The sequence below is a fragment of the Gobio gobio genome (genome assembly GCF_949357685.1).
Source record: "Gobio gobio genome assembly, chromosome: 20".
NCBI lineage: Eukaryota > Metazoa > Chordata > Actinopteri > Cypriniformes > Gobionidae > Gobio > Gobio gobio.
The window spans coordinates 42,196,870-42,224,750 of NC_137113.1; the positions used below are offsets into that span (position 1 = coordinate 42,196,870).

The 27,881-nt window shown below is 39.9% G+C and overlaps 1 protein-coding gene across 1 annotated transcript; it reads left to right on the forward strand.

Annotated features, from left to right (window-relative positions):
• On the forward strand, positions 1-27,842 carry prr12a (proline rich 12a). Its single transcript, XM_079801744.1, has 15 exons — positions 1-863; positions 6,819-6,976; positions 7,573-7,734; positions 8,844-13,381; positions 13,615-13,800; positions 14,938-15,619; positions 15,770-16,263; positions 16,376-16,492; positions 18,127-18,260; positions 19,290-19,714; positions 21,070-21,192; positions 21,292-21,389; positions 22,274-22,405; positions 25,613-25,708; positions 25,795-27,842. Exons 1-15 carry the CDS (start codon positions 781-783, stop codon positions 25,927-25,929), a joined length of 7,563 nt encoding a protein of 2,520 aa, XP_079657870.1. The 5' UTR covers positions 1-780; the 3' UTR covers positions 25,930-27,842.
• The last annotated feature ends 39 nt before the right edge of the window (positions 27,843-27,881 follow it).

The window sequence follows — 27,881 nt, forward strand, 5'->3', positions numbered from 1 at the left end:
GAGAGAAACAGCCGCCTTCAAAAATGGCGTCTTCAGGGGAAAATGACTAATATTATGAAAAAGCAGGCCTCGAGCTCGGCTCTCAAGCGAACTGTGCGGGATTTGCACGCAGCGTCCGTTTTTTGATATCGTCGAGTTGAATGCAAGGCAAACCGCGCGAGGGAGCGGGATTTACCGAAAATACAGCAGCAAGTAACACCATCTTATTTTGATGCGTCGACAGGGCTAGCGGCTAGCTCACAACAACACTGTGGGTGGAATTCAAAGGTTGCGTTTGATATTTCTCCGGATTCGCTCGCAATATAGTTGCGTGAGCGATGTAGCAGTTGTTTAACGGCCGATGCCCCTTGCTTGGTTGATGCATATTTCATACAACTAAAGTAAGTGGAGAAAGGGGAGGAGAAACAAGGGAAAGGACGTATACGGTCATATGCGTCCATCAGTAATTTATCGGTAACCAGGTCAAACCGAATTATTCGCAGCCCGTCAGGAGCATGGCATTACTTGATCTGATTTTAAATGAGAAAAGACTGAAAAAGAGGTGAGTTATTTCGTTGGAGGTGGTCGGTGAACACCCCCTCTATCACGCACGCACTCATCTCCTCCCCTCCATTTCCCTCTCCCTTTTCAATATGCTATTTTTCACTCTTATGGACTTAGTCGTCTCTCACCAGGAAGAATGATTAAAAACTGACAACAGGACCGCGATCTCGCTGTGCAAAAAATAGTTTTGCACCGAAGTCGTTCGCTCGCATCCTGCCGCGCGCGTATTGCGAAGCAATGGATAGAAATTACCCGGGAGCTGGGTTCGGTGATTTGGGCGCAGGAGCCGGATGGAGCTACGAGAGATCAGCCAAAGCAAGGTAAGCATGCAGCCATGCTGAAAACACAGAATGGTGTCCGCTGTTTTGGGACAAAACCGACTGTGAAAACCCATGCATTTGCATCTGACTCTGACGATGCATTCGCGTAGGATGTCATAAGGTATTAGTGTAGCTATTGTTATTCAAATAAGCGAGGGATTGCGTCTTTGGAAATTCAAGTGTGATTGATGGACTAATGTGCGGTTTGGGGAGGAGAGGGAAGAAAAAAGGTGGGGGGCGGGGTGAAGTCTGCTCGCACGATTTTATTACAGATCCCATCGTAGATTCATTTAGCATCCCCAATGAATGAGGGGCTCTTTCGGGTCAAGTCTATTGAGAGGAAAAGAACGCCAAGTACAGATATGCTGCAGCTTACCTGCGCTCTTTTATTTGCAATGTTGATTAAAAATACACCGTATCAGAATCAAACGTTACTTGTAACGTTATGTATTGTAGCATATTGTTCATATTCCTCGTTGTTTAATAAATCGTGGAAACAATACTACGCGGCCTCTGATGGTGAGAAGCCACAGCCAAACCTCCCATTCAGCTGACGTTAGCTAACCTCTTCGTGCTGTTGTCGCATGTGGGCCTACTATTGATTCGAGCTAGAAAACGGTATAAAATTGATGTTTACTTCAAAAAATAAAAAGAGGCCACCGTTTCTGTTGAGATATGCTGCATAAGCTAGCTCTCGCGCTCGTTCTTCTGAAGATGGGAGCGACCTGCGGTGCTAACGAGTTAGCATACAATGCTATGCTCACTGTCACAGATTAGTACATTATTTACAGCCAACAAACCATTGGAGAAATAAAACGTTTTTTATTTTTTTTTAATAAAAATGACATGAACACTAAGCCGTATCTTAATTTCAATTTCAAAGTACTTTATTTACATGATTGGTTTGCATACAATAATGCCAAGCATCACTAACTGTTACACACAGATTACAAAGATAGGAAAGATAATACTTATAAGCCAATACTGTTCATAAAAATACAATTCACAATATAGAACATTTTGGACAAAATATTATTGTACTAGAGGAGAGCAGTGGCTATTTTCTATAGCTCAAATTAAGATTTGAGATTTTTTTTAAAGGGATAGTTCACCCAAAAAAGGAAAATTCTGTCATCATTTACTCACCCTCAAGATGTTCCAAACCTCTATGAATATCTTTCTTTTGCTGAACACAATAGAATATATTTTGAAGAATGTAGGTAACCACCAGCCAGTTCATGGATCCCATTGACTTCCATAGTATTTTTTCCTCCTACTATGGAAGTCAATGGGATCCTTCAACTGTTTAGTTCCCCATATTCTTCAAAATATCTTCTTTTGTGTTCAGCAAAAGACAGAAATTCATACAAGTTTGGAACAACTTGAGGGAGAGTAAATTATGACTGAGTTAATTTTTTGGGTGAACTATCCCTTTAAGTAATATGAATGCTCCAGTTGCCTTACAGAAACTTCGTATATTAATATCTGATAAGTTCAAAGTTCGGAATGAGATCCTAAGTGAGATCGCTGTGGTTGTTAGATAAGGATATAAATGGTGTTTCTGTATTACATCCCCAGATATCTAAATATTAGGGGTGCACCAATATTACAAATAATAATTACATGTTATGGTTAATATGAAAAATCTATATATTTAAATAAAAATACGTATTAGAATTGAATTTAGGCATCCAAAAAGTATTATAAAAGCTGGATAGCTATTCTTTTTGACCTCTGAAAAAAACAAAACAAGAAACATTAACAAAGGCCACTCTTTTAGTAATGCACTTAACACATTTTATGGCATGATTTGCTTTTGACATAGATGGTCAGGTATTTCAAAAGTATAACAGATTATGAGTTTTAAATGATTATTCATTCAAATTTATGAATTTTGTTCTAATTAACAATTTAGGGCTGCTCGATTATCACAATTATTTTTGTTCAGTATTGAAATCAAGATTATTTAACACAATTATTGGTGGGCGATATGATCAAAGTCTTATTTCATTATATGAGTAATTTTGAATATCAGTGAAATTTCACAATTATCGATACTTAAGCAAACACTAATACCAGGTTAACTAATAAAAGAAAAAGGACCTCAAATTAATTACGTAAGACAAGTAATCAGTTAGCTACACAATAAGAACAGAGAAACTAATTACAAACAAAACAGACAAATTAATGAATACAACAGAATTAAATTACAAATTAAATAAACTGTATTTTAAGTTTTTCAGATGATGTAGGCCTACTAATGGCTTACAAATGAACAAAAAGTGAATAATCAAGTGTAAAATTACACTTCATAGCCTTACTGTACACTAGGGCTGCTCTATTATGGCAAAAATTATAATCACAATTATTTTGCTCTATTTAAATCACGATTATTTAACATGTTTATAGGTGGGTGATATGATCAAAGTCTTATTTCATGATAAATATGAAATTATTTTCAAGTAAATGTCCTCAAATCAGTTACAGGAGACGAGTAAACAATACATTAAGTACAAATAAATGTTTATTTACTGTTATGTTAAGTTAAATGTTAAGGTTTAGTTTTTTCAGGAAGACACCGTGGTATTCAGATAAGTAATAGCCTACATCAGAAATTGAATAATCAAATGTAAAAGAATACTGCTGTATACATTAAATATAGTCTAATCCTTATTAAAACTACAGTTTATTCATTCAAAAGCAGTGAGTGATTTTATCTTTCTCTTTAGTTGTTTGTCTAACAATAATGACTGCAGCATATTTATTAGGCTGCTGTCAGTTTAAGAGCTGCTCGGATCCAATATAGTGTTACACACGCGCTTTTTCTCAGTGTTTCCATTCACTTAAGACATAACCAACTGTGTTTCGAGGATAATTATAGACAAATTATTTCGACATATAGACTATTTGACCGTTTAGGCGTGTATGAAGCTCACACTATACTTTGCTTATGCGCGTTCTGGCCCGTCTCTGAGTACACGCACATGAGACCACCTATAGGGAACAGTGTCTCTTTTGCGACTTAATACACTTTTAGTAACACTGTTTAATATCAAGCATGTCCTGCAGTTTAGCAACAATAGACTGCATTTTACAACACTCACTTATTTGGCTGATTTGGATATTAAGTTTGGGCTTTTAGGGAGGAACGAAAGTGAAGGAAAGGAAGGTGCGTGGGACGGAATGTGGCAGCTGCACAATAATTGTTTCACGTTTATTATCTTGTTTTCATAATCAATTACGATTAATCGCACATCCCTACTGTACACATTAAATGGCTTTTTCACCCAAAAATAAAAATTCTGTCATTAATTTGAACTTCTTCGGAACACAAATTAAAATACTTTTAATGAAATCGGAGAGCTTTCTGACCGCCAATAGACTGCAATGTAATTATCACTTTCAAGAAAGGTAGTAAAGACATCATTAAAATAGTCCATGTGACTCCAGTGGTTTAACCTTAATGTTATGAAGCGACAAGAATTCTTTTTGTGTGCAAAAAACAAACAAATAAAAATAATGACTTTATTCAACAATTCCTTCTCTTCTGTGTCAGTCTCTGACGCGGTTCATGTGAGCACCACGACACATGCGTGTGATGCTGACGCAGGAGCCTGCCAATATAGAGCCGGCATTCTAGCGTAGATCCTGGAAGTGCTGCACTGTGTTTACAACGTGACACGAAAGAGAAGAAATTGTTAAAGTCGTTGCTTTTGCTTTTTTTTTTTGCGCACAAAAAGTATTCTCGTCGCTTCATAAATTTAAGGTTGAACCGCTGGAGTCACATGGACTATTTTAACAATGTTTTTACTACTTTTCTGGCCCTTGAAAGTGTTAATAAAGTTGCTGTCTATGGAGGGGTCAGAGAGCGCTCGGATTTCATAAAAAATATCTTTCATTTGTGTTTCCGAAGATGATCGAAGGTCGTTCGCGTTTGGAACGACATGAGGGTGAGGAATTAATTACCAACTTTTCATTTTTGGGTGAACTAACCCTTTAAGTACAGATGAATCCTTATTAAAGCTACTTAAGTCATCCAGTCAGTTATTGATTTTCTTTTGTCATTTGTTGCTTGATTATCATTAATGATAAACTGCTTCAGGTATATTAGGCTGCTGTTATTTTAAGAGCTAGTGCACGGATCCAGTATACTGTTACACACACGTTTTCTTTATCAACTGTTTGCGATTACTTAAAGGAATAGTTCCCCCAAAACTTAAAGTTGTCATTATTTACTCCTCAAGGGTTGGCAAAAACCCTTTATTATGCGGCACGTTTTCTCAAAAAATGCGATAGAGAATGCAGGATATTTATGCAAATGTATGCAATTTTATGCAATGAAATTGGAAAATGGAATGGGAACTTGCAAAAACTGCGGTTTGATGAAAAAGAGAAAAAAAGCACTACATCACAGAAAGTGCTGGGAATATTTAAGTTCTCATCTTGTTTTATTGAAGACCTTAATAAACACATGGCCCAAATTTACAAAACATCGAGTCAAACAAGTTCTGTAGCTTTACAAAAGGAATATGCTACAACTTCTGAAAAAATGAATAAATAACTTCCTGTTTTACAGAGGTAGCTATACAAAACAGACATTTGAGTGCTTCCAATGCACAAAGTGCAATATCTTAAAGGGTTATTTCACCCAAAAATGAAAATTCTGTCATTAATGACTTCCCCTCATGTCGTTGGACACCTGTAAGACATCGGTTCATCTTCGGAACACAAATGAAGATATTTTAGTTGAAATCCGATGGCTCAGAAAGGCCTCCATTGGCACAATGTACTTTACACTCTCAAGACCCTTAAAAGGTACTAAAGACGTCGTTACAAAGTCCATCTCACTACAGTGGTTCTACAATATCTTTATGAAGCGACGAGAATAGTTTTTGTGCGCAAAAAAAACTAAATAACGACTTATATAGTGATGACCGATTTCAAAACACAGCATCATGAAGCTTCGAAGCGTTATGAATCAGCGAGTCGATTCATGATTCGGATTGCGTGTCAAACTGCTGAAATACGTGACTTTGGCGATCCAAACCACTGAATCGACTCACTGATTCATAACGCTTTGAAGCTTCATGATGCTGTGTTTTGAAACCGGTCAACACACCGGGAAACTGCTTTGCGCGGTCTTTTGCTGTTATTTTTGTTGGCAAATGGGAATTTGCGTGCTTCATCATGGTTTCACCGATATCTATGGTTTCACCACGGGGTTTGCAGCTTTTCGATGACTTTCGCGTCGGGTAATTACGTCACTTCAAAACGTTCCCATGGCAATAGGGGGAAATGGCGGCTCTCATTTTTCAACTTTCTGCTAATATATGACTTTTTTGCAACGAAAATGCGGGGATTATGAAATCATGCTAGCCCCGCATATTTTGCACGTGCGGTGTATTTGAAAAAATGTGGCCCCCGCATAAATATGTGGACTTTGGCTGATTATGCATTAAATCATGAGATCGCATAATCGCGTTTTTCTGGAGGGACTGTATAAGTAAAAGAAGATATTTTAAAGAATGATGGTAACCAGACAGTTGACTGTAGCCAACAACTTCCATAGTAGGAAAAAAATAACTAGATTTTCCAACACTCACTTATTTGGCTTATTTGGGTGTTAAGTCTGGGCTTTTAGGGAGGAATGAAAGCACACCGCTGTGAAGGAAAGGAAGGTGTGCAGGACGTAATGCGGCAGCGGCACACTAGGAAGCCAAAATCAAATTATGAGTAATTGCACAGCCTTATTATCAATTGAAATAAACGTAATGGAGTTGAATTAAAAGTTATATATAAATAAAGTACCCTTTACAAAATTGCTTCCTAGATATTGCTAGATATACTTTTTTTTATAGCAGTAATGTAAACAGAGAAATTACTGTTAAATGATTATGGTTTTACACTGGCTTTAAGCATCATGGATTATTAATGCTAAAGTTCTGGTCTTGTCAGCTTGGTTTACGGCAGCTCTAGATCATCACATCCGGAGTCTGAACTTCTTCATCGCCAAGCCTATGCCACTCCCCATCCCCTGCAGGGTTATGCTACCAATCACCATCCTGGTGGATCTGGCCAGGGTGGGGCTTGGGGTGCAGCTGGAAGGAGCCTGGGTGAGTGACACTACTTTGACTCCACATCTGATATGGCTTCATTGTATCATGTTGAAATGTATAGCTCCACAGCACATGTGGAATTTGGAATAGCTCATTTTAATTTATGATGTATGCTGATTATTTATTCATACAGTGATTGATGTATGGTAATTTAAACTGATCACAGAAAATTGTTGATCCCCTCAAGCCCAGAACATTTTTGCATGTGTGTTTGTAATAGTTATTTTTTGATGGTTGTGATGTGAACACTCTTGCATAAGAGGGTGCACTGCATTCCTGAGGTTTTGAAGCACAATGTTCCCAATAGTAGCCTTTATTATAGAGCTTATCACATGTTCTCTTCCTTGACTACCATGATTGATTTACAGGAAACAATGTATAAGTCAATACTAGGCTTGTCACACACACAACACCAAATTTCAGTAGTCAATACTAATATCAGACAAATATACCAGCAAAATCATTTAAAAAGTAAAACTGATATAATAATAAAGTGGAAACAAAGTTTTTTTTTTCCCTCAGGTTTGTAATAGCAGGATCAATTGTGCTCAATGTGCTCATTACATAGTTGTTTTTCCATGTGTTTTTCTTAGGCCTGTCTGGACTTTTTGATGCTGGGCTCCACCACGCAAGTCCATCAGGCCCAGATCCATCGGTTATGAACCTTATATCTGCACTAGAATCCCGGGGTCCACAGCCACCTCCCTCTGCCTCATCCCTCCTATCTCAGTTTCGCACTCCATCATGGCAGACTGGTAAGCTGAACTTACTTAGTTGTATGAGGTTTGCATTGGTGTTTCTTCTATTTTAATAATGTACAACAAACTGAAAAAAATACATCAAGAATGCGCAGTCAATTAATCGATGTACTGAGTATATGGTGGAAATGCTGGTAAACTGTAAGGTCATATGGCCACCAAAGCATTTTTTCCAGAAGCTAGCATATTTTTCCAATTGTTTTCAATGGGAGTGCCACATTTTTTTTTAGCTCTGGTCGCTTAGAGTTGAAGAATATCCAACTTTGGTTAATATGTAGCACTCATCACTGTCACTTTTTACTTAGCTGTCCAATCACAGTGGAGGTGTGGGATGGGATAAATACAACACCAATCAACTGCCGCATTCTGCTTGTACAACGTCAACAGATGACAACCAGAAACATAATAACAGAACAAAATAATTTAAAACAAAAGCCAGAGCAATTATTTTACATTAGCCGTTGGTCCGAAATGGCTAAGCACTCTATTTGAGTGACATAAGCACAAATTAATAACAAAAAAATTAAAGAAATATCTGATCATCCTCCATAATGCGGTCGCTATTTACATCTCATATCGTCTGTTAACTCTTGCGTTTCCAAGGCAATGACAGACGCAATTGTATTACATCCCAAAGAGCTCCGTTATCAGCCCTACAGTGAAAAATGAAACTACTTGCTGGCATGGAATGGAATGGTTATGCAATGAGAACCGTGCGACCCGACGGTGGAAAAGCTGCTATCGTATTGACATTTTTAAATAGAAACGATACAGAAACAAACTATCTGTGAAATGAGATGCTAGTAACACTTTAGCGCATATTCCGTATCATAGCATCTCAACTGGAAAAAAAAAACGCTGCGCTGCTGAAGCACTCCCAGGCACTAGTTGTTTTCAGCAGAGCGCCTGGCATTTTCATCTGGTGAAAAATGCTTTGGTGAACATATGGCCTAAGTACAGTCAGCCAGGACTGTCATCACTGTTGCTATAGCAACAACAATCAAATCTATTTGCTCTCTTGTTATACTCGGTGTGCACAGCTGTTCAAAGCCGTTTTCTTAGCCTTAGCTTTTATCTTTTCTTTGTGTCTTTTCTCCACATTTTAGCCATGCACACACCTGCCCCTGCAGAACTCTTCATCTCTGGTGCCCTTCCTGGATCTGGATCCTTCCCATCCTCTTCTGCTTTGTCTGCCTATCAACACCCAGCATCATTCTCAGGGCGCTCCTTCCCAGGTGTGACCCCCTCATTGTCCTTACAGGACACACCCACTTTCAGTCCCACCTCCAATGGCCTCCTGTCACCCCATGATCCTTTACTCCACATCAAGACGCCTTCTCAGTCAAGCCTGGGCTTTGACCGCCTGTTATCATCACAAGGTGCAGCTGCGGCTTACCGTGGAAGTCATGATCCTTCTGGGAGTGGGGTCACATCGGCTCAAGCCTCCTCTGCAGCCTCAGTTTCTGCCCGCCATATTCAATCTCATCAGTTCAACTTGTTGTCCTCCCAGCTTCAAGATCAGTCCTCCCAATTGTACAGTGCCTCTGTGTTTTCCTCTACCCCTGCTCCACCTCAGCCAACATCCCAAGAGCGGACAGTACCAAGACAAGACAGTGTAATTAAACACTACCAACGTCCCTCTCCAGCTCAAGCCCCCTCATCCACCCCTCACCCCCTGCAGCACTACCTCAGCTGTGGGGTGTCAGGATATCAGCAAGCCACTCATACTCGCCATGCTGGCCTCTCTTGCAGTCCTCTGGGTGAGCACAGTCCTTCCTCAGACCATAAACCCTCCCCCAGGACTGAACAGTACAGACCAATAATCCAACCTTCTTATGGGTCCTCATCATCCACATCCTCTGGTGGGGCTGGAAAGGGGACAAAGAGCAGTTCCAGCAGTGGTTACTCCTCTTCTGGATCTGCATCCTCTTCCAGAACCCCCCACACACCACCCTCGGCCTCTTCTGCATCATCCTCATCTTCATCATCTTCCTCATCCTCTGCGTCTGCTAGTGCTCGGCAGTCTAATTCCATTCCAACCTCCACTTCTGCCTCTGCATCCTCTCGGCAACAGCCGCCAACTCAGACTGTACCTCCTCCACCCCAGTCACATTCCCAGCCCTCTCAGAGCTCCTCTAACTCCACCCAGCAAACCCTTCCCAAGTCATGCCTCTCGGGTTATGGATCCCCAGTGGCTCCAGTTAAGTCATCGAGTGGTCTAACTGGCCAGACCCCTCCTCAACCTCAACCTCAGTCTTTCTCTCCAAATCAGCCTCCCCCATCACACCTTTCCCAGTCATATGGGGGATTCAGTTCTCCACAGGCTCATGAACTTCCTTCAGCTAGGACCTCTGGAGTTGCTAAAGGCTATGGGAATTTGGGAAGTCAGTCGTTTTCAGCAGATTCAGTATATGGGACTGATTCAGGTTATGGGTCTCTGCCACCATCCTTAGGAGGTGCTGGAAGCCCATCAATGGGTTATGGTGCATCAGGACACTCTCCTGCCCTTCTAAGATCAGGAGCAAGTGGTGGAACAACTGGTGGTAGCAGTAGTGGAGGCAGCACGGGAACTGGAGGCAGTGGTAGCGTGGGAGGTGGAGGAGGTGGTAGTGGATCTTACCACATGCCTGATTCCAGCCCATCTCCATCTGGCAATTCTGGAATCATCCGCCCTGGTCTGCATTCTCCTGTACCTTCACGACCTGTTCAGTCACCTGTTGGAGCAGGATCCAACAAATATTTATCTTCTGTTCTCTCACCTTCATTTCTGCCTTCCCCACAAGGGTACCCAGACACAAGAGGACCTCGATCACAACCCTACCACCCATCTGCTCCTCCCAAAACAAAGTCTGATAACAGCATACTTGGTGTAACAGAGTCAAGGCCACAACAGGACGATGATGTTGATGATGATTTCCTCATCCAACACCTTCTTCAAGCCCAGAGTCCTGCTCCTCAAGCATCACATCACCATCCTCCTCAAAGCCATCATTCCTCACAGCCCGCCCAGCAACCTCCAGTTCTTCCTGCTCAGGATGGAAATAAGGGGCTTGCTTATGAGATGAGTAAAAGCTCAGAAGAGAGGTACCACCTTCAAAGTGTTATTCGAACACATAGTGCCACCTCTAATGCTGCCGTCTCTGGTACAGGGAGTGGAGCTGGACTGGACAGTCAATTGGAGATGTCCCTAAAGAAACAGCAACAGCACCAACAACAACAACAACAACAACAACAGCAACAGCAACAACAACATCAGCAGCAACAACAGCATAAACAACAACCGCAACAGAAGAGCAACAGAACTGTAAGTGATGGAGGACGAGGGAGTTCAGACCAAACACATTCCCATCCTCACCATCATCATGATTCTTTGGGATCAGTGGTGCATTATGGGCGAGGTGACCCGTATTCCCAACACTCCATTCCTCAACACTCCACCTCCCACCATCAACACACTCCACATACACCGACGCACCCACACCTACACTCTCACCCCCACATGGATCTTCAGAAAAAGCCTCAAGATTCAGGAGATATGGCTTACATGCGCAAGACACCTGATTTGCAGCAACATCACCATCAGCATCAACAGACACATCAACAGCAAACTCAGCATCATCAGTCGCATCCACAACAACATCAACAACAATCACAGCAGCAACAGCATCATTCTCAGTCACAGTCGCTTATGGACTCTCCCACTGACCAGTCTCGCCAACCCTCTCATTTGCTGCAGTCTGTGCTGTCCCATACTCGCAGCAAAATAGACCCTCAGCAACAGCAGCATTCTGTAAGCCAACAGGCCCTTATGGAAGCCACTGGGGGAGTTGTGTCAGCAGAGACCCATTCCCAGCCCCAGACATCCCAGCTCCAACTCCAGCTCCAATCCCAAGCTTTGGAAGCAGCTGGTCACTATGGTCATGGTTCTCAGCAACAAGACCAGAGCCGCCCTAAGTCTAACACAGTGACTTCACTAGACATGCTAGAGCATTCCCTCTCTCGGACGTCTAGCCAAGAGGGGGCAATGGTGGATGAGAGGACGGGAGGGGAAGGAAGTAGAGGGAATTCTGGAGCAGCAACAGCAGGAAGTGTAGAAAGGCGCCAGTCACAGGAACAGCAAAGACTTTCATCTCACCACTCAACGCAGCACCATGCCTCGGAGTTGCACTCATATCTTCCTGAGCCAGACATGAGTTTATCGACAACCTCCCATGGACACCACCTATCCCACCATCACCACCAACAGCAACAAGCGTCACAAGGACCTCAACATCCTAACTCCCACCATCAACACCCTCACTCCTCCCATACTAATCAGCAGAGCCATCATCATCTTCCTCCTCAATCCTCCTCTGCAGCCTCTCAGCAACAAGAACAGTCGCACCCCTCTCATTCCTCCCAGATTCCTCAAGCTCAGCTTGACCAGCATCAAGGAGAGTCCCACTTTGACACCAGAAATCCAGCAGCAAAATCAAATCAAAACCAAAATCAAAGCCAACAGAGCCAGAGGTTTGTTCCTTTAACATCCATCTGCTTCCCTGATTCTCTTCTCCCAGATGAGGACCGCTCGTTCTTTCCTGGAATGGAGGATATGTTCTGCCCAGAGGAATACAAATCCAGTTGCTCAGGAGGGACTGGGCAGGGTCAAGATGGGGTTGCACCTGGCCAAACAGTGCAGGAAGGAATGGAAGGAATTAAAACGACACCTGGAGGAGGAGACAATACAGGTCAAAGTTATGATATGCTTGGCCATCACAATGACCAGGGGTATGGGCAGTATTGTCATGATCTTTCAGAACCTGATAATGGAACCATGCATTTAGATCTTGACTCCTTGAAGACTCATGAGCTCCCATCTACTGTCAACACAGAGCAGCTTGGACTAATCCAATCTCAACCAGCCAGCCTTGGAATGGGGACAACTGGAACTGTCGGGGAAGGATCTGGTGCCAAAATAGGAGGTACTGGAGGATCTGGCTCTGGATCCACAGGTCTTACCTCTCCAATTTTCTGTTCCTCTCGCCCAAAGAAGCTTCTGAAATCCAGTTCCTTCCATCTGCTGAAGGAGAGACCTGATCCAAACTCCTTGCCCAAGAAGAGCTATGCACAGGAGTATGAATTTGAGGATGATGAGGATAAGGCTGATGTCCCAGCTGACATTCGCCTCAACAGCCGAAGCAGACTTCCTGATCTGATACCAGACCTTGTGTCCAGTTGTCGCAAATCAAGTGGAGTGGGAGGGGGAACTTTAAGCCCTTTAATGGGTGATCTAGATTTTGGATACCCATCCCTTGGTCCCCCTCCTCAGTTGTTGCCACAGGATGGACCGAAGAAAAGAGGCAGGAAGCCCTCAAAACCCAAACGAGATGGACCGCCAAGGCCACGTGGACGACCACGTATACGCCCATTGCCAGAACCTCACCACTCTAGGGGTATGATGGGAGAGTATGGAACAGGATATGTTCCTGAAAGAGGCAGAGGAAGAGGCAGAGGCAGAGGCAGAGGTAAACGGGATGAATCCATGATGGACATGGAGATAGCCAATAAAGATCCAAATCAGATGTATCAGCAGCACATGCAGCAGCAAATGCATCACCAATCACAGCAGCAGACACAGCATCAGGAGCCAATCAAACCCATCAAGGTAAGACAAATCTACTGTTGCAATTTATAATATACTGTCTAAACATTGTGAGAGTTTGATGTTAAACTACTTTTGTAGTCATTACAGATGCACAATATATCAGTATATCAGTTAACAACCAGTAGTAGAGTTTTTTTAAATTTTTTATCCACATTGTTTAATATTTAATTTTGTATGTTCATTTATATCACTTTCCAGGGCATTTTCTATAATGTCTTATCTCCTTCTATTAGATTAAACTTCCTATTGGAAGCATGTCATCTTCTGATGCCTTGCTGCGGACAGACTCCTTATCAGGCACTGATCCGGCTCTCTCAGATGGTTCCCTTGGTTCCGCACCTTCTTTGGGATTGAGCCCTGGGACACCCGGAGTGCCTGACATGAACAGACCACAAGACAAGAAGTCTAAATCACAAGAGGTAACCCCTAGTTAAAATTGCAATGCGCGGATTTTTAAAACGAATGAATAAAAAATGATAAAGAACGCCAGGTTTGTTGTGCCTGCTTGTAGGGCTGCACAATTTGGCCCAAAATTGAGTGCTTTTATATCAATATGACATAATATATTATTATTGATATAATAATAATAATAATAATAATAATAATAATAATTATTATTATTATTATTATTATTATTATTACTAAATAAAAATAATTATTGTAATAAAACTATTTTGTTATTAAAAATTAAAAAAATATTTAAGAATGTTAAATATTTAATATTATTCAAAAATATTTTGACATGCAGGCAGCCTATAACTATAAATTCAAAACTATAACATTTCAGTACACTACACTGGAGAAAAAAAAAGGATTATCATATGTTTAATTTAAATTTCTTTAGAGAGAGTGCTGTTATTTTAAAAAAATGTAAACGTAAAATAGGGTGGTGTGAACATTATTGAGCGCTATAAACACATGTAATGTCATTCACACTGGAAGCCGGAGGTCACCCTTGTGCAAAAAGTACAAATATGCCTCACAGAAGTAATAAAACTTGTGACGTTCCAGGAAATCCCTAATATGGATAAAGGCACTTATTAAACATAAGTGAGACCAAAAACACACAAGGTTTATCTGTGTTCCTCAATCATAAGAATAAATTAATATTAATAATGCAATAGTAATCGACATAGCATTAAATACAGTATAGAATACTTCAAAATAACATTTTGTCTGCCTCACTCTGTGATAAGAAGCCACTTCAGATCCCAAATGGAAGATTTTAAACACTTGACGGGCGCTATGAAGTGAGTTTGGTGTAAAAACGTAATGCACGTTGTAAGTGACTCAAATTCAAAGACCTTGCAGAGATTGATGGAGTACCATTTACTGAACCGATCAATCGGCTCTGATCACACTGCCACTCCTCACTATGAAACACGCTGTGTGTATATTTATTTAATCAAAAATCATAACCTTTGTGATTTCATAATCACGATTTCGATTTTATTTTCGATTAAACATGCAGCCCTAGAGTTTATATTCCACAGTAGGGTTTGTGAGAATATTTGTGCTTTTTAATCTAATCATAAATTTTGTCCCTTCATATTTAGTTGGAAGATAAAGAGTCGGAGAAGACTGGCTTTGTTGCCTCATTTCTAGATTTTCTTAAGTCTGCAAAAAGGCCATCAGGAATGTCAACGGGCTCAGGTGACAGTGGTGGAAATGAAGATTCATCTCCTGGGAAAAGTGGAGGCATTCGCCCATTATCCCCTCAACCACCACCCCCGCCTGCAGCCGTATCTGGATATGGAGATGGGGAAAGTGATGGAGGGCTGTCTTTGGGTGGCTGTCCTAGCCCGTGCAAGCGCTTGGATGAGGAGCTGAAAAGGAACCTTGAGACTTTGCCCTCCTTCTCATCCGATGAGGAGGACTCTGTTGGAAAGAACCAGGACCTGCAAAAGAGCATCTCCTCCGCTATCTCTGCTCTGTATGACACTCCTCAAATCACCTCAATGCAGCCTTCTTCACTTCCTCCACCCCCTCCTCCACCTCCTCCTGAACCACTGACACCCACACAGCAGCCGCCAGCCCTCAGCCCTCAACCACCAATGCATACACACCTGCCCTCACATGCCCATAGCCACTCTATTGAGTCTGAAAGATTGCAAAAAGAAGAGGAGGAAGAAGAAATGGAAGAAAAAGGGAAGGATGTAGATGAGATAATTGAGCAAGACAAGGAAGAGAAAGAGAAAATCCCAGACATGGAGCTGCTGAGTGTCCCAAAATTTGGAGGTGAGGGTCATTTTTGCTTAGCAAACACATCCACTCACATGTGCTTTGTTAAAATAGGGCATTTCTAAGACCCAGTTGAATATTTGTTTGCTGTTGTTTTGTTAAAACTGTGAGTGGTTGAAAATTTAAGAGTGCCCTTCTCTCTTGCAGACTCACCTAAAGAAGCCATTGAGGCCCAAGCTCCCCCCTCTCTCCCACCGGTTTCCCCATCATCCCCTGCCCCCTCCTCCACCTCCTCGCCATCACCGCTTCCTCCCCTCCCCCTTCCATCTCCCCCTCCTCCACAGGAGGACAATCCTTCCGCCTCTCAGAAATCTCCACCACAACAGTCCTCACCTCCACCCAGCCCTGTGGCTTCCGCTGTGCCTGTCCTCTCTCCTCTACCTCCTCCTCCTGTAGAGCCGCCTCTATCCTCAAGCCCACCTTCGGCCAGTCCACCTCCGGTACAGGAGTCCATTGCAGAGCCAGCCTCCCCTGAAGAGCCCCCTGTGCCTCAAATTCTACCATTGCACTTGGCACAGAAACAGAGCGGTGCTGCCATTGTTGGAGAGACTGATGAGGATGAGAGTGAGAGTGGAGGTGAGGGTATTTTCAGAGAGAGGGATGAGTTTGTGGTCCGGATTGAGGACATCAGGAGTCTGAAGGTACGGCAATCCATTTCAATATTTTTCCAGGTTTTTTTTTTATTTTTGTCAGCATATATTTAATGCTTATCTGCAGACATATAATGTGACACGTTATGTTATCTCTCACTAGTTGGCCCTGCAGACAGGGCGAGAGCCCCCTCCAATTTGGCGTGTACAGAAAGCTTTGCTGCAGAAGTTTTCCCCAGAGATTAAGGATGGACAGAGACAGTTTTGTGCCACTAGTAATGTGAGTCATGACCCATCACATCTATAGAAAGCAGCACACCAATTTTCATCCATTGTTTACTACATCTGATTATGATCAGTTCTTGGTACTGTTAAGATACTCGTGGCGAAGTTCTTTTTTGTTCGAAATATGTGACCACAGTGATTACACTGTTATCGAACATCTGACTCCGCCCACACTGCGGAGAGCGACATTTAGATGAACATCTGCACTGTTTCCTCTCAATAACAAAAAAAGACGCAACAAAATTGAGAAAACGTTAAGCATTTTTTAAATAAAGCATAAGAAAAGCATCTGATCATAGCAACAATATATTTGCACAGGCTCTGCAATTCAGCACTCTAGTAAAGTCACGTGATGTTTATTTATATAGCACTTTATACAATTAGGCCACATCCACACGAAACCAGAGCTTTCCATATCCAATTTTTTTTTTCCCTTGTCTCAAGAAATATCTGCGTCCACACAGAACCACTGAAACTGACTCAAAACGATGTAGTATACATGGCAGACCAGTATGTGGCACTGTAATTCTGCCACAGAAATACACTAAAAACGGAGAAGAAGAGTTGTGGCTAGAAGGGGTACAGCAACAGGCAAAATTTCACGATAAAATAATAAATAAATTTGATATTTACCAGATTGTTTTATTAACGCCTACACCTACCCCAAACCTAAACCTACGCTTACAATAATGCAAATAAAGTAATTCAATGACGCAATATTGATGTGCGCATGCCCGATGCCCATAGTTGTATCCCTTCTAGTCTTTACCATGCGGGACTTGGTGTGATGACATCACTGTTTCACAAAATGTACGGATTGGCTGTACACATGAAAACGCAAGGGTGTCGGTTTCAGATTTATTCACTCTGGGACCCGGTTTCAAAACATACCGGTTTCAGGCTCCTAAAACGCCGGATCCGTCTGGACGAAACACCGATACGATAATATTTTTTACGTATACAGCTAAACGCGTCTCCATGTTGATGGGGCCTTAGATTGCCCAAAATGAACCAGCTTTACCATATTAAATATGAAAAATAGTGTCAGTGTCTCGTTTCATCAGAAGTACAACTTCATTTTCTACTATAAAGCAGCTCTACAGGGTGTTCATGTCTGAACTCGACCGACTGAACAGGAGAAATAAACCAGATTTCCACATGAAAGACGGCGGAGCCTCTGCTCACACCTACCTATAACGTCATCGCCATGTTTACCAGCCGTTTACCAACAGTTCACTCCAAACGAAGTTCGTTTTGGCCTGATTTGGCCGAACGTCGTTCTTTGATTTAGCTTGAAGTATATTGGGGCCTTTATTATTACTTGTATTTAGCCAGGGTTTTTTAGAAATATCAGTCTTTCTATTTTTGTCTGATGGACAATACAACAGGCTAAATAATCCCATTGACCTACGTAACACCCGATTAAACTACTACTAAAGCAACATCATGGTAACCATTCAGATCATCTTAGAATTGTGTGCTTATTGAATGGTACAATATTTATCAGCACATTAAGTTATGGGGGATTCTGTTTTGTTTTTGACTGCATTTTAAGTTGTGTCACTAAATGTTTCTAAATTTGGTCTCTTCTTTTGTCCCCTTCTCCTTAATTTCTCTACTTCCTCCTAGTATCTTGGTTTCTTTGGGGATGCTAAAAAGCGCTACCAGCGGCTGTATGTGAAGTTTCTGGAAAACATAAACAAGAAAGACTACGTGAGGGTCTGTTCCTGTAAGCCCTGGCACAGACCTTCTATCAACCTGAGGTATTTTGACCCCTTCATCTATCTCGCTGCCCTGTCATGTCAATGACTTCACAACATTTGAGTGTGAAGGCATCTCCTAAAGAAACTGGTTTTAGACAGACTACCTTGGCACTATAGCATCATGTCTAATGTTCCAGAAGAGATTCAAATAAGCTTTATTCATATTGAGTGACTTAACTAATCCTTAAACACCATTAAAAAAATTTTTTTCGCCAGTCATTGAACTGCACTCACAGGATTGTGAGATGTCATAGACATGTAATAGACACGTATATCTGATGAAGTCATGTTAGTTGACAGGATATTATGCAAACATTACATTCACATGTGCCTTGTTGCCGTAGTGTACTACCTGTAAAGGAAGCATTTTCAGGTTTCAGACACATCCTATATGTCAGTATAAAAGTTGCAGTGTAAAGGGCTGTTTACAAAGGACAATACATTTTTAAGTTTATTATTCATTTTAATTCTATGAAAAAAGGAAAGTCCACACAACTATAACAACAACGCAGTGGAACAATATCATTTGAATCATTTTCAGAAGGATTTTTTTCGAGCTGATGAACGATAAAATCATTCCTAACCAATCAAAATCCACCCGACTTTAATAAGATTGAGCATTTAAAGCATTTAATGGCAGATGCCATTACTGCAGTGGATGCTTAATAAACAGAACATTATTGTACATTGGTATGAACGCTAATATAGTTGTAATAGTTAACGGCCTTTAAAGGTAGGGACACACCAAACCAACGCTAAAGAACTAGCGTTGATGAAAGCCAACTGTGTTGTCGCCTCTTATTGCTCTTATTACTCGTTCGCTAAGCTGAACAGCCAATCAGAGTTCAGTAATTCAATAATGGCCCAACGTTTCCCGATGGCCGACTGTCGGCTTGGTGTGTCCCTGGCTTAACAGTTCCATTATGTACTGGGGTAGGATATGTTACATGTTTTGTGGTGCACTGTTGACATGCTTAGCAATGGATCACAGCAGATCATTTCAATTAGGCATATATTTGTATTATTTAGGAGGCAGTCTCAACCAGTCCCGAAGTTAGCTTCGCCCCCCAACAACCAGACTGAAAAAGACAGAGAGAAGATAAGGGAGCCGCGTGAAAGCAGAGAGAGAAACAACATCCGGCCAAAAGAACAGCGGGACAGAGAAAAGGTGCTTAAAACCAGGGAGAAGGAAGAAAAGAAAGAGAGGGAAAAAGAGAAAAAAGCTTCACCTCCACCTCCGCCACCTTCGAAGCCTGAGAAACGGGCAGCGGTGACAGAACGAGGGAAGGTGAAGGAGGAGAAGAAGGGCGGCGGACAGGAGAGGAGGACAGAACGCTCTGCCAAGCCTCAGCCACCAAAGGTGAAGGCAGAGCCTCCGCCCAAGAAACGCAGGAAGTGGCTGAAGGAAGTACCCTCGTCATCAGAATCAGACTCCTCAGCAAGTGAGGATGAAAGTGAGTATACTTTTTATTTTTTGTGTTGTTGATTTTATTTGTTCACAAAATTTAGAAATAAAAATATATGCATCTTTTGAAACTATATTCATATATTTAAGAGACCATTTGCAGTAGGGGTGTAACGGTACACAAAACTGACGGTTCGGTACGTACAGTTTCTACTAAATTGATTTTCACGCGTGCACCGAACCGAAAGCCCTGTACCAAAACGGTTCGATACGAATACGTGTTCCGTTACACCCCTAGTTTGCAGTACTGTAATGTGAAAGTGAAAAAAAAATTTATATTGTTGATTATTAAATAGGGGTGTAACTACACTCGTGTCACGATTCGATACAAATCAATACAAAAACTGAGCTCACGATACGATACTATCGCAATATTACAGTTTTTTTTTAATTACTTTATTATTATTATTAAAATATTTTAGAATTCACGTCATGCAAGCATTTGAATGTCCGTGTTTACTATAGTATTCGTGTCGTTTTAAATCATTTAAAAGTCATCACATCTCTTCAGAAGACTGGATTTGATTATTTTTTACGATGCCTTTATGACATTTTTTTGGATCTTTTAAGTTTTAGAGGGATAGACTTTAAATGGAGGGACAAAAATCTATCTGGTTTCATAAATATCTTTATTTGTGTTTGAAAGTGGAAGGAAATTCTTGAAACGACATGAGAGTACATGACAGAATAAATTTTTTTTGGGTCAATTATACTTTACATATAATAATTAATAATACATTAAGCAGAACTTTGGATAAAACTAACTATATCGCGAATCATATTGTTTACATCAATGATGCATATCGTCACATTTTCATATCTCGATATAACGATGTATCGTTACACCCCAATTATAAAAAATATTTTCATATCATATTTAACTAAAAAAAAAAAAAAAAGGAAATTATATTTTGTTTTGGAAAAGAAAAGCCTATAATTTGTAACATTACGATTTTTTGCTGTGTGACACATTTACATGACGTGTGTGTGTTTATATAATAGTTTAAATGTTTTTACGGCCTTTAATTTATGCAGATTTTAATAAAAAACTGCCCATAATCATCATTTAGAAATGAATGGGAATCAAAGTTAATACTTTACTGTGATCAGAATTTGGGCGGAAATTGTGCAGGGCATAATTGTCATGAAAATAATGCAAAAGTTTACTTGCTGTCTTAAATATACACTCTTTATACACTTTTTTTTTTCTTTTAATGTTGGGGTGAAATGCGATTCAAATGCAAAATAAACATTTTTAGACACAAAAAATAAAGACGTGACATAAAATGGGAGGCTGTGTACAGTTATGATCGTACAGTTATAACTTGACTATACTCTGTCCAGCCGTCTCAGTAAAGGCTGGCCTGAACACACGTGCAATGCGTGAGATGTACCGGAGCTACGTGGAGATGCTGGTCAGTACGGCGCTCGACCCGGACATGATTCAGGCTCTAGAGGACACCGAAGGTAAAGGGATATGATTACCTCCCAGAAAAACTGCTGTGCTGTCGTTTTCAAAACACGAGATGAAATTCACTCTTCTCCTCGTGTTATTGGCTATTTCAGATGAGTTATATCTTCCTCCAATGCGCAAGATCGACAGCCTTCTCAGTGAGCAGAAGAGGAAGCTCTTGAAAAGAGGCAATATGAACTCCCAGCACCAGGTAATTGTCCTTTTTATTTGTGCTTGCTTGATTCTTTTATTTGATCGATTCTTTAGTATTTAATGTCCAGTAGAAACAAGAATCAAGGGCTTTCAAACAATGTTTCCAACACCATTTTTCCCCCAAGGACTTCATACAAGTTTTTTCTTAAATGACTTATTTCTCACATTCTTTTCATCCTTTATATAATATGCAAAAAGAATTCAGTTAAATCTACTTGTATATTATTTCCCATAATGTATGTATAAAAAAATACAACCTATAGGTGGCAGCATTGTATGACATAATGAGAAAAACCTCCTAAAATAATAGCATTCCTCTGCTAACCTACCTTTCAGAAATGTTGACTTCTTGGTTCTTTAGAGACTTTATTCTTTTGTTTTAGTCACTGGTTGCATGACGTATAGCACGTTGCTGCTGTATATTCACAACGGAAAGAGACTTGCATATATTAATCTTAGCATTTTATCATTTCAGAAATAAGCTGATCTTGAATGTGGTTAGAAAAACTGCACCGTAAAGCATTAAACTCACCTGACTCTGAACAGCATCTACAGCATAAAATACTCATTTACGTAGGGCAATCTGTGACGTACTGTGATTTGAATCATTCACATTGTGTTACTGTAATTCTGAGTTCTTTGATTTTTACACGGTTAAACACCAGGTGAAAACAATTGTGCAGGAGAATATGAGACTTTGATATATATGTTTCTTGTACCTACTTTCTTTTTAACTTTCAAGCACTTTTATACAAAAGCCGATTTTCTTGGTATTCCAGAAGTAAAAAAAGAAAGAAAGCTAAATTCAAGCTCTTTAATGACCTTGTGCAAACACTGTAAATTCCATTCTTCTCTGAATGACCTTCTGTTCCTGCTCCACAGGAAACTCTTCACACGTTCCCTCAGATAACGGCGGAGCCTCTGGACTCTGGGACGGTGAGGGTCAGACTGGGCGGGGAATGCTACAACCGCAAAACCCTGAACCGCATCAAAAAGAGTGTTTCCAAACCACAGGTTTGAAATTGAAATTTTTTCAATTTATTTAAGAGCTGTCCATTTATGTACAGACAGACAGCATGGGTCTCGTGTTTTTGTCACCCTTTTTTGCAGCCCTGGATAGACATGGATATATAGACCCATATATTGATAATTCAAAGTTTGGGATTAAAGAATTGTTTTCATTAACTAATTAATCCTTTTTCAGCAAGGATGGATTCAATTGAACAAAAGTGTCCATTTTTAATGTTAGATTTCTATTTCAAATAAAAGCTGTTCTTTGTTCAAAGAATCCAGAAAAAGTCCATCACAGTTTCCCACAAAAATATAAAGCGGCACAGCTGTTTTCAACATCGATTATAAGAAATGTTTCATAAGCAGCATATTAGACTGATTTCCTGAAGGATCATGTGACACTGACTGGAGTGACGATGCTGAAAATTCAGCTTTGATCACAGGAATAAATTACATTTTTAAATATATAGAAAAAGAAAACCTGTTATTTTAGCTGTAATAATATCTCACAATATTCCATTCCAAAGGCTGTTATTCTCTATATCAGTGAACTCCCTGAAACGACTCAATTCATAGTTTTGATGTGACTTCATACGCTTATAGGAACGCCCACCTGGATGGCAAAACAAGGCTCTCCAGTTCTCCATTGCCCGCCAGTCATTTTTACCACAGTGTAAGTAAAACAGTGATATTAAAATACCAAATGCAATATACACCTTATTGATGTTGCATACTTTGTACAGGAAAGCAGATGAACACAGAATATTAATGCAACACAAGGTTTCTCGTGAAATGTTTTCCCATCAAAACCATTATAAAGAAAACACGTTGCATTCATATTCTTGGCTCATCTGCTCGCCTGTAGCCTATATAGTAGGCTGTGCATCATCGAAAAGGTGGAAACTGAATTTGATCTTTTTAATATCACTGTTTTAGTACATTACAGCACTTTAAGGGTGGGTTGCACAAATAAGGATTCTTTAGCCTGATGTCAGTTCACCCTCCGTCTGCTGCTCTATCATTCAGTTTTACTGCCTAATTAATCTGTTTAAAATTAAGTTCACATATTTCAAGTTTCACATTGTTCACATATTTGTGTTTTAAGATGAGAATTTGACAGGCTAGTGCTGCAGTTCTATGGCAGTTTTGCCCTCCAAGGCTCCACGACAGTCACGTGACTGTAAACTATGAATTGTAGCCTTCAGTTTTCCGGAAACACGCCACAGTATTCCTCATTTAAATAATTCCCGCCCATGGAATACACAAAAACAAGAGGCGAGTACTGGTTGATTTGCATTTAGTAGTGTGATGCACACTAGTCCAGCCAAGCAATCAACACACAGTGGGTCTCATTCACTAATAATTGCATGGATTCTTTCGTATATGCACACACAGGAGAACTTACTCACGAAGCATCTCCGCCTGATTCACAAATGTTCGTACGCACGTGAATTTGTTCTTAACCTCATTCTGATGTTAGTGAGTTTGGAGTATTCTAAATGAGCGGCCGCATGCACGAGGTTAGTCATTTGCATAAAACTAAAGCTATAACGCAGCTTTTCTTACTCTTTAACTGTATATGATCGAGTGTATTTAACCCTCTTCGGTCATTTCTGACCGGAACATTTTCTTTTTAGAAATTTTAAAAGTCACTGCTTAATCGGAATGATATGAAACTTGGTGACTTTTATAGCATTAGGTATGTAAACACAAAATTGGGGTCATGATTTGAGCATGCTAAAAAAAAAAGTAGCGTTCATTGTCTTCGGTCATAAATGACCAACCATAGGAAATTAATGGGAAAAAGGCATAAACACAAAAACTGTCTGAATATTTGTGTGTACAATCTACAAATCGGCCACCATGCTGAAAAAAAGTACACAGCAGTAAAGGGGTTCCTCTCTAAAACATCAAGAGTGTGATATTGACACACACACACACACACACACACACACACACACACACACACACCTATGAAAAACTGAACCTATGAACCACATTTTGAATTTTTTAAAATCACAGCTTCATCAGAATATGAAACTTTCTAGCATTAGTAAAAAAAATTCTCCCACTTGTGCTCTTTGGTCAAAAATGACTACCATAGGAAATGAATGGGAAATCTGCAAAAACACAAATTCACAGAAAAAAAATCTATATTTATAACAAAACAAATAAAATATCTAAAACTTTATAATAAATAGTATTTGAGATTTATTTAAATGCATATTAAAATCAATTTAAAAAAATAAATAATTAAATGTGTTCATAAGAGAACTAAGGAATTCTCAAGCCTCTCCATAGAGACCTCTAGTGATTAGAACCATGGTTGCATGATTTCTTAAATAATTCCAAAAGAGGGCGCTAATCCGCCTTCTAAAAGAATTATTTTGAAGGCCTAGTCTCTATTTTAACCTGAAATTCTGCAATGATAATGTTTTTTTTTTTAAATATTATTTTGTATCATTTTCAATGGCAAAAATAGACCATAATTATTGCATAAATATTATAAAATACCATCAAATCATCTCAAAATACAAAATTAAAAATACAAATATTATTGAAGAAAAATAAATTGGTTTTACTGGGGTGGAGGAAGTTTAATTTTTAGGTGTCCGGTCACTTATGGAAGACAACCAATGCAACCCCTACACGAAGAGCACCAGAGGGTTAAGATGAAATTAAGTTGTATTATTTAATAATTTCATATATATGGATTATATAATACAATTCATGCAATTTACTTCAATGTAATAATAGTCATGTTAGGATGAAATATAACTTCTTAACATGATTATAAAGCCATACAGAGTAAGTTCTTTTTGCGTACGTGTGGTTTCAGTTGGTACACACTATTTTCTTACGTACATTTTTGAAAAAATATTCTTACGAAATCTTTGGTGAAATTGTGATTTGTTCTTAAAATCGCGCGTACGCATTGAATGAGACCCGTCATGCATTTTGGAAGGAGGGGCTTCATAGAGACAGGAAACAAACAGAGCGTTACTGACAGACTGGGAAGAGAGGAGCTGCAACAATGGAGAATATGTGAAAAATAAGGTGTTTTTTGAACATTCAAGCCTTTGTAAAAGGGCGTAATGTGACCTCTTTAACACCTTTAAATCCATCGACAACCTTAACGACTAATGGGAACAATGTAGAAACTGCGATCGAGTTCCGATTCTAACATGTCACCATCCCTCTCTCCTCCAGGACCTCAAGTTGTCAACCGAAACATGTCGAATCTACAGTCTCTACCATTCACTGCATCATTATAAATACCATACCTTCTTACACTGTAAGAAAGAGGTAAGAACTACATTTCCCACAAGCAGCTGGAGTAAACCAAATCACACATGAACGCACCATTAAAATTCTCTCGTCGTTTCTTTCAGACGAACACTATAGAGCAGGCTTCAGAAGATCCTGGACAAGAGGAGGTTGTTCAGCAGTGCATGGCCAATCAGAGCTGGCTGGAGACGCTCTTCAACTCCTTCTTAGAGCTGATGGCCCTCAGCACCAAGGCTTGAGAGAGAGAAGGGGGAGCATGGAAAAGGAGGAATCGAGGAGTCCTCGATGTACAAAGAAGCTGGATTTATTGTTGCCTAGCTCCCCTGCCCTCCTCTTCGGTTTTACTGAAATTCTCTTTTAAACGGCTCTTGCACAGCGGCGACAGAAGAGGACCGGGTGACGAGCCCAGCAGGTTGCCGCTGGCCAATAACTTGATTCAACTCTTTACAAACGTCACCGAGGCCGCAGACCCGGTGCAGGATCCCTCCTGAGAGTCCAAACGAATGGATACGAGCAAACTGAGATCGCCTCAAATGGGCTGACCTTACCGAATTCACTGAATCCGAAAGGAAATGGTACACAGAACCATGGAATATACTGTGTGGAGTCTTTATACTTTTTGAATTGACTGATTCATCATGGGAAATAACTGACAGAAGGAGTCGACACTAGGAGGAAGTCTGTTACTGAATTTTACACAAATAATTTTTTAAGACTATAGCAGTTTTATTCTGGCTTTTTTTCTGAAACGAGAGCGAGCGAGAGAGAGAGAGTGAAGGTTCTGTTTTATAAACGCGTGCAGATTGGAAAGCTGACATGGGAAGATGCGTGCAACGACATGTGATGACATTCAACGCTTTAGTCTACACGCGTGAAACAAGTGAGCTAAAGTAATACATTTTTATTATTTATAAAGACATTTTTAACAGGAGTTCGCACATACTATACAAACCAGTAATGCTTCATAACGGTTAAATAATGTTCGTTCAGATGTTATAAATGGATCTTATTGCCACATTCTGAGCTGTCTTCCTTTTCGCTCATCGAAGGTGGGTAGTAGATACAATGGAAAATGTCTTATCGTTTTTATCTGTTAAGGAAGAGGAAAGAAAGATCAAACTATTTCAAGCTACGCAAACGGTATTATTGCAGTGCATTCTACAGAAAAAAAAAAAATCGAATGGAATTGAAAGCGAGCGCGAAGCATCTGAATCCCATTAGGGAGGGATTATGTATTAGTACTATTTAAAATGGAAATTTGTTTTTATTTGTTTGTCTTTTGTCTGTATTCTGAGTATTATTTTGGAACAATCTAATACTGTGCTTCTTTCAAAAGTAAAGCCTTTGTGTAAATATTGTACAGCTCTTGACAAAAATCTCCCGGTTCTTCTGTACATGGACTATCCCTGTATTTGACAAACGAATAAAACCATCGACAACTACTTTGTCTCAAATAAGGTATGTTTTTTTTCCCTGTTTTTTTTTTTCTGGGTGGTCCAAAAGTCAGATTTCACTGAAAAATCACCTGTGTGACAGGAGTTGGATCTTTTTCTCTCTCTTTTTGGCTTCCACGGAACTTCTTCCCTAAAAGTGCAAAGGTTTGTACTTTTCCGCCATTACACTTCCTTTTTTTTTTGCTTATTTCTGTTGTTTTACATTTTATGTTCTCTTTATCTTTGGTTTAGGCCGCAAAACAGCACGGTATTTCCAGCCTGGAACTTTTTGGAAAAGTTAAAATGTCTAGCTTTTTATGATAAATGGTCCAAACGTATTTGGAATATTTTCAGAAAGTATAACCAAAAATTACAATTGACCTACCATTTATACAATATGCAGTCAAAAAGTACATTGCCACTGAATGAATATTTCTTGTGTAAAGACATGCTTGCATTCTTAGTTTTGTATACACTTATACATTAAAGCTAGTGTTTTATAACAGATTAAAAACAATTTTGCTTAATGTTAATGATTGTTCTTAAATAATAAAAATGAGGAGTAGGAGGTGTGTCCAAATCTTTGTCCATTTGATCAGATACCCTCTAAAATAAATATAAATATGTCTGATAGGTGAACTGATCAGAAATGTATTAAAGTCATTGTATTAATACAAATAATATCCACCTGAGAACCAGAATAAAGTTTTTCATTCACCAATAAATATTTGGGTTTCAAGCTATTTTTAAACCAAACT

Bases quoted from the DNA above. Each gene is read 5' to 3' on its own strand.
- prr12a (XM_079801744.1), top strand. From the start codon at position 781: ATGGATAGAAATTACCCGGGAGCTGGGTTCGGTGATTTGGGCGCAGGA. The intron at 7,735-8,843 runs GTAAGCTGAACT...TCCACATTTTAG, and splicing joins CACTCCATCATGGCAGACTG to CCATGCACACACCTGCCCCT. The intron at 16,493-18,126 runs GTGAGTCATGAC...ACTTCCTCCTAG, and splicing joins AGTTTTGTGCCACTAGTAAT to TATCTTGGTTTCTTTGGGGA.